This window comes from Diprion similis, chromosome 4 (genome assembly GCF_021155765.1).
Source record: "Diprion similis isolate iyDipSimi1 chromosome 4, iyDipSimi1.1, whole genome shotgun sequence".
NCBI classification, from domain to species: domain Eukaryota; kingdom Metazoa; phylum Arthropoda; class Insecta; order Hymenoptera; family Diprionidae; genus Diprion; species Diprion similis.
In genome coordinates, this window is record NC_060108.1 from 24,388,629 (window position 1) to 24,396,663 (window position 8,035).

Genomic DNA, 8,035 nt, shown 5'->3' on the forward strand with positions numbered 1-8,035 from the left:
ATTTCAATTAAGTATCAATCGCGAGATCCTCGCTTTCAGATCAGGTGTAGATAAAAACAACGATCATAAGCAGCCACGCGAAATTGAAAGAATAATTTAAAAATTATTATTTCATACCCCTCACAGACTTCGATAAATTGATTTCGTAATATCCGATTTGAAGTCCGTTATAGTTCGGTTATTATTACAATAATAATCTGAATTGATTTTAAATCCGCTTTGTAAACGACGCGTTGCGGATGAAAATTGGTTAAAAACTCTTCATTTACATAGCTGTATTTTATATCAATTGATTAGCATCGTTATTATCGTTGTATAGATTTATTCACACCGCACAATGATTACGTTTAACTGTAAAAAAAAAAAAAAAAGCAGAAAGAAGGAAATTGATAAGAGGAACTAAAAAAAAGTCGAAATATGTTGTTATTGGTTAACAGTCAAGACGCCACTGCAATGTTTGAAATCGCCGCCAATAATTAATAAAAATGCAACTCAACCCTCACTGCAACAGGTGTCACGTGCTACTGACCTCGTGTTTCAGCCCTCCTGGTTTATATGGGACGGACATCCTCGTCGCCCCCGGGAACTGCTGCTGCTGCTCCTTCGGCCTCCTGATTGGTCAGGAACCTGCAGGCCGAGGGCTTTGATCCTCGGGGTGGCCGCTACATCTAACGGCGAATATCGATAGCTGCTCGTTGATCGTATCGATAATATCGATGCTGATTATTTAGCATGAAAATTGCGATAATGATATTGTTAATATTTAACAAGGGACGACAGGTGGCTAAATAAATGGGCTATGCGTTTGTTTAAATATTTTTTTTCTCATTCTGTTCAAGTATTTTTGTATGAAAGAATAGCGGATTATTCTTCTTCACTGCTGGCTTTACACTGTTCATGCGGAATGTTATTAATTTAAATTTGATTTTTATCGTTTTTCTTTTGTTTTTGTCAAATTTTTGATCCAAAATTATGGAATGATTTGTCATTAAATTGAAAAATGAGCTGATATTTTTATAAGCTTCTGCACGATTTATGCGAATTCAGAGATTTATTGAATAAATGAAAATCTGATTGGAATATTTTTTTTCCTGGGTTCAGAAGTAAATAAAAAAAAAACTTAAATAAAAAGCAATCTGAGAATTTGAAGATAAGATTTGGTCGTAACTATTGATCTGTGTTTTTTTCTTCTCATCATCTTCGTTGATGTATTAAGAAAAGTATTAGTTTTGGTGGAAAAGAATTTTTCTAATTTTAACGAATTTTCGCGTTTTCGAGCCTCTAGAATCCGAAAAACAGTTCGTACACAAATGTCGGTCTAGCCGGTTGGATGGAAAAATCTGAAACTTACGGGATTTTACAACCAAACGATGAGCCGGGCATGAAAAATTGCCATGTTCCGTTTAATTTGAATGTCCGGTTCTACCGGAAACAAATCGATTCTCAATGGTTAACCGACAAGCATATACTTTTTCTAAATATGTAAACAATTATGTATTTCCCAGTTCACAAGTTTTTTTTTTCAAGTTGATAAAATTTTTGTTTTTTTTTAATTTTTATTCTTTCAGTACTCTTTCATTCGGCTGCCAAGTCCTGTCAGTTTCAAATTTTTTATTTCGCTGTTTTCGAGATCATCGCAGAAGTTTTGCAGGTCAGACCGATAGATTCTTCCCTTTTAAAAAAAAAATGGCGATAAAATGTATCCCGAAGAAACTCCAGCTTGTTTTTAAATGTTTTTACTTTTACTAACATAAATAACAATATACGATGTTGATAAAGATTTTACATATAAATAAAAAACGTATAAATTAGCATCTACAAATCAACTTACGCTTCAAAATAAAAGCCTTGATTAATGAAGTAGAGTCTCTTAATTTCGGCAATTGTATGATATACTTTACGTTGACTAAATTCCAGTTTTTCACTAAAATATCGCAGTAAAAAGATACCGAAATAGACTCGTGTACTATATTCTACAACGCAGAAAGGAATAGAGGTCATTGAACCCGTTAATGCGGTTCGATTTCAGTGACCGTCTTCTCTCTGCGTTTGGTTTACTAAATTGTACAGTATTATTGAAACGCGATATTAGCATACAAGCAGACGTCGAACGAGAGAAGAAAGAAAAAAAAAATTATCCGTATCTATATGTATTACGTGCACATGATGAACTCGAGTAACGGTCGATTACAATGTTACATTTAATGAACCTGTCACAATGAAATTACCATATTAACCGTCGTTGTTCGATCACCCGAGGTTTTCTGATTCATATATATGCATACAATGTTTTCGATAAATCCAGACAATTTTGTTTCGACACCTGCAGCCCGTCGTAACAACTCGAAAAAAAATCAACGCTAATTATTCTTCGGTTTCCGAATAAGAGGGTAAAAATTTAACCAACATATATATGACAAATAAGTCCAGTGTAAATCAGGTATGTAGACGAGTCTTCCATGTATAGATATAATGAACACACATGCGAAGAAGAACAATAAGGCGTCTGTACTCTCTGCGTACAAACACGCGTTGCGTGGAAATTATCCTTTCAAAGTGACCGCATCTTTGTTGCAATTTTTTTTTTTCTTCTGTCCTACATTTTTTTTCCACCCACCTATTTTACAGATATATGTATGCGATATGCGAAGACCGCTGCTGCAGCGCTTCTGACTGACGGTCTTCACAGATTAGTAATGTACAGTGTATTAAGTTTGTGCCAATGTCGGTTGTGCAACATCTCGTCAACGGTTCGCAGACACAATGTACCTGCTATACCTGGCGAGGAAGCGCCATGAGCTGCAAACTGCGAATGGATTGCGAAATCCGTGCGACAATGGCTCGAGGCTGTTGGATGAAAATCGCTAAATACGGTTTTACTAAATACTCGAAGCGTTTTTCCGACCGTTACACATGTAATGCGAGAACAATTATTTACAAGCGTGGTGAAATAAATTTACGCGCAAATGGGCAAGTGTTTTATTTTATTTTTTTATTTTCTGTATATGTTTTTTCTCCATTCAAATTTCGGTGTTCCGAAATCCTACAGCAATGAAGGTAATTCGCTAAACAACCGGAATAACTTATAGAATCAATCACATCGCGCCTAGTGAAGAGAAAAACAGACTGCAATTAGAGCCTTGCCGGTTCAACTTTCATCGATTATATCGCGGCCTGGTCCGTTTGTCCTCGCCGCGTATCTTTTTTCATTCTATTTAACCTCGGGTATTATAATTAGACCTAGTATATTGAATAACAAATACCTCACTTGAAATAGTTAATAATCCATTGATCTCAAAATCGATCGCCATGTATATGTATTAGAATTCGGTCTTTTAAATTTTATTATCACAGTTTAATTTGCAAATTTTTCGTGAATACTTGCTACAGTAAACTTCAAACTAGTCGAAACAAACAGTTCAATGGACCCAAGGTTTTTCCATGTTTGTGGTTTTATATTCAGACAAATCGTGTCACGGGGACAATTAAATTTGTAGCATACGCATATCCAATATTGTTTCACTATACCTACTCGGGTACGAATGTCCATTATCAAGTGTTCAATCCTTGAATCTCAAGATCGCGAAAATTTTCACTTCAACGTTACACTCGACCTAATACAATAATTAGCGCGTAGAGAATTGAGGTTTTCGTGAATTCTGAAACTGCATTGTCCGAGTATCTTCGTCACTCGAATGAAGTATTCAATAACATTCACGCCAATAATCAAATTCGAAGTTTCCTTTCTGGTGTGAAAAACTCTGTGGAAAATAATCTCTTTTATATATCTTACGAAGTTGCTTCGCGAAAGCTATGCGAATACGTTTTCACGCAAAAATGTAATTACCGTTTTTCTACCCCACCTCAATTCTGATTGGGCAAAGACAAAAGTCCGATTTTAGGCTCACGATCGGCTGCAAATCGGTTAGTTGCAAAAAATTTCCCGACGCCAATGTGCCTTCGCCGTTTGTGATAATGGCATTGTTTCGAGGTAAGCGAACACGCGAGTTCTGCAGCATTCGTACGATACGTGGTAGACGTAGTTGGTTACCCAGGCACCCATCGTGCGTCCATTCCATTGAAATTGACAGAGGAGGCCTCCACGGTTACCGCAGAATAACGCCCGCTGAGCACCTGGACACCGTTTCGCTTGGCATTATCTCTTCAGTCGTCGCTCAACAGCCAAACGGACGAAGCCTGCGGCAATTTTTTCCGCTTTGTTACTCGATCGCTTTCCGTTTCTCACGTGGACTCCAGACTGCCGGTGAAACGACCAGCGATACCCTCAATTGCATCGGGGGTGATAGTGCGCGAGTGCATCGACTGCATGGCACAATATCGAGAATTCGCACGAACACCTAACGCGGTTTCACGCAAATAAGTGCACTTTTCGTGCGTACAATATCCACTCGTCTACCGAAATAACAGTTTGCAATTTCCTTGGTTTTTAATCGGGGATTGCACGTTTTATAAATACAAAATTTGTCGAAAAACACTTGGCAAAATTTCTCTTCCGACTTTCTTTGACTTGTTGATCAGCAAGTAGTTCACTGGTCAACTGAATAGCATCGGTTTTTTGTGAACTAAATTTACCATCAATGAAAAAATTTGTTTAAACGATCGATTTCGTTTAAATAAAAAAAATTAATTCGAATAGTGCGTTGTACTAATTTTTAGCGTTAGTCAAATTTTACTTCTGTGTGACAAGACTTGATCAAGTTCTGTTGACTTTTAACGGCTGAATACCTGCTGCAATATGTGGGACCGTAAAGTATTCATACGAATTATTGAATTGGTGAGTGATTCAAAATGGTTATTTCGTTTTTAAAATAAGGGGAAACGTGCTATCGCAATTTCTCTTTTTCCTAACAAACAATACGCTCACAGTTTGCGGATACTAAAATTAATACCGTGATTAAATACCACAAACTTTTTCCCCCAGCTCTTGTGCATATCCTGCGTTGTGGCACTCAGGGTCACCGACGACGAAAGTCGAAGAGTTTTTCACTACCTTAGGAATCGAAGTAGGGAGTGGTCACTTCTGAACAACGTTACATGGGGCACCATAGGTACTTTATAAGTGTTAATTTTACTCATTGGCACACAGCACGTAAGTTCATGTGGAGTTAAATTCATTCCGTTTCTCTGTTTGGCGTCCAAAGATTCTGAGTTAGTTTTTTGCTATTAACGAATGACACTAACACAAAAATTGCTTTACACATGCATGTAAAGAGCGAAGTTAATAATTTATCGTAACATGCTTACGCTCAGTTTTATCATAAGCATGAGACATAAACGTGTGATCCGCATTCCTTTTTCACAAAAAATAGGGGCTTCCTTAGCCACAGCTACCTGTGGAGGATACGTCATCGTAACGGCGGGACTCCTGTTAGCTGCTGCAACCGGAGAACTTCGGGGTAGAAAGACGGTAATATTTTTGCAACAACAAAATGGCAAATCATTAATAACAATATTAAAATTTTCAAAATCAGCAATATTTAGAATTCTCATAATTTCTGTGACTTGATTAAAAAATGTTCAAGACTTGTTGAATGAAATTAAACAAGAAGGTAGATGCATCGAACAAAGTTTAAAAAATTTTCAGCCATGAAAAAAAAAAAAATTAACTGTATTATTATTCATGGATGTCTGGTTGTGTCTACATTATAATAATCCGTTTTTCGTACATATTAATCTATGTGCAGTAAATTTGATGAGGAATTTCTTCGCGCAAAATGATAAAAACTGCTTAAGTCGAGTGTAGAATAATTTAGTTTCGTAAATTTTTACCCAATAAACCAAATGCTTGAATTATCCCACGTTATAATAAATATTGTCGCAAATTATCATACGTCACGTTGAAACTGATTTCCAATTCGTTCCCATCACGTAAAGTTTGCGACTCGGATCACTTGATGCACTTCCTTATTACAGGGATCAATTTACCTATACTACAAACCGTAATTAATTAGCATAATTATATCGACACCGTGAGAAAATTCCATGACAGTCCATGAGACAAGAGGTGCAAATATGCGATGCAAGGTGTTGGCAATGACTCAATGAGAGTAAGGCTGCCGTAAATATTCGTCGTAACAATCTCGACGCAAACAACATCATAATATGACATCGCGTCGGTCTAGTAGACTGCATGAGCCAACGTAATGTGCATTCGTCTCTCTGCCATTGTAGAATTAATGAGTCAGAGAGATGTGGCGCTGCAGCTTGGACACTGAAACCCTGTTGTAAAGTCGAATGCGTTTTATTATAATATCCTTGAGAGCTGCAGCAGTTTCATTAAAAATTTCCTAAAAATTTCCCACCCCTGGGTGGGTGAACTTCTTTTGGGCGTAAAAGAAGTTCACCCACCCAGGAAAAAATTTATTTGAATATGAACCAATTAGAAAGTTGTCTCGTTCATTAAAACAATTTCTTGAATTGGAGTAAATTATCACCGGATTAAGATTTTTTTTACTCGCATTGAGTAGATTATTTTATAGTTTTAGGCTCGAGTAGAATTATTTTCATTTCTTGTCCCAAATAAATACAGCTGTATCTTCTGCTCAGCCTATCGGTTTGTAAAACAGGAATTCCATTTTGCAGGAACTGTTTCTCCTCGGTCTAGGTGTCATCCTGTTCGGTATCGTTGGTGCCCTGTCTCTGGCCTCGATCGACAGTGTCCCCGAAGACCTGGTGGACAACGCGGCGGTCTTGGGGGCTCTGTGCCTTCTAACGGCGCTGGTCTTCGTGATCGATATCCTGATGAGGGTTCCTGGCGCGAAGAAAAAGCACGACAGCACGCAGACCGGGGTGGAAAAGGACATGGGTGAGTACAGGCTGCATTGGCACAAGGGCTGTCCAAACCTGGCGGGAAACCAGCTTCTTCTTCTTCAAAAAAAAAAAGCTCGAACAGTGAGTCTTTGACTCGTTCCAGTAAAGCTACCATTGGCGAAACTCAGTGCTGAGAAGGAGAGGAAATCCGGCGGAAATGGAAAGGGCGAATCACCACCGCCGGAAGTAAAGGGGTCGGTAAACGAAGGCTTCAATCGCTCGGAGTCCTCCGCGGGAAGAGATCTGAACGAAGGGGATGCGGAAGAGGGTTCAGAGGAGGAGGACACCCGGAGTCAGCGGCGAGGATCGCGGGACCTTTTCGAGTCCGAGCGGAACCGGAAGTTCGAGGACGTGGGGAAGCAGCTACGAGAGTACGCTCTCCAGGGTTTCGACGCCGGTAGGGAGACGCGACGACGAGGCGTCGAGGGTAGGAACAGCGTCAGACGGGAGTATTTCGGGTACGAAAACGGCGATATTTCGGGTTTCCCGAGGGGAGCGACGGACGAAACGGACACCCCGCCATTCCCGACGAGCTTCGAGAGCGAAGGTCCGATTTTCGCGAGGATCGTCAACCCGGGGGTGAAGATAATGCGGGTCGAACGAGAAACCGGAAGCGGCGGAAACCCCGAGGATTACAGGAACTCCGATACCAGCCAGTACGACAACGTGCCAACGAGGATGCGCAGCATGTCTCCATCCGGGATCCTCAAGCGGAACCGCGACGTTTCTTTCACCGTTCCAGCCGCACCCAAGATGCACTTCGGGAGGAACGGAAGCGCCGTACATAAGGACGACATTCAGAGGCTCGAGGAGTGCTTCAGCGCTCTCCAAAACTCCATCGGTACCCAGACCGCGGGGTTGAGGGACCTCGACATCCCCTCGTCCCCGAATGATCCTGGATACGTTCGCCACACCGCCAGCAACTGGCCCCGCGATCTTAAGTCCAAGACCCCTGGGTCCAGCCCGGAGCACGAGAAGAATTGAGCTATTTATAATTTGAATACCATCGTTCCTGATAAGGTTGTATTCGTAAAGGATCGCAGTTAAAATGCGTCCTTATCAAGTGAAAGGTCAAACGTAAATTAATTATTAATTAATCTACCAACTGACAAACGAGCTTACCTCGTCATCCTGCCGGACCTCCACGTTCGTACAAGACTTTCGTTCTACAGTGGATTCGTGTCACGTATCTTGTTTGCATTTT

General features: G+C 40.0%; 1 protein-coding gene across 1 annotated transcript; it reads left to right on the forward strand.

Moving 5' to 3' along the window:
* Positions 1–4,662: 4,662 nt before the first annotated feature.
* LOC124405809 lies at positions 4,663–8,035 on the forward strand. The gene is made up of 5 exons (XM_046881027.1): positions 4,663–4,795; positions 4,943–5,069; positions 5,331–5,428; positions 6,604–6,826; positions 6,935–8,035. The coding sequence occupies exons 1-5, from the start codon at positions 4,757–4,759 to the stop codon at positions 7,813–7,815; spliced, it is 1,368 nt and encodes a 455-aa protein (XP_046736983.1). The 5' UTR covers positions 4,663–4,756; the 3' UTR covers positions 7,816–8,035.

Coding starts and splice junctions, on each gene's coding strand:
- LOC124405809 (XM_046881027.1), top strand. CDS start 4,757: ATGTGGGACCGTAAAGTATTCATACGAATTATTGAATTG. Junction 5,070..5,330: donor CGTTACATGGGGCACCATAG/GTACTTTATAAG, acceptor CACAAAAAATAG/GGGCTTCCTTAGCCACAGCT. Junction 5,429..6,603: donor AACTTCGGGGTAGAAAGACG/GTAATATTTTTG, acceptor TCCATTTTGCAG/GAACTGTTTCTCCTCGGTCT.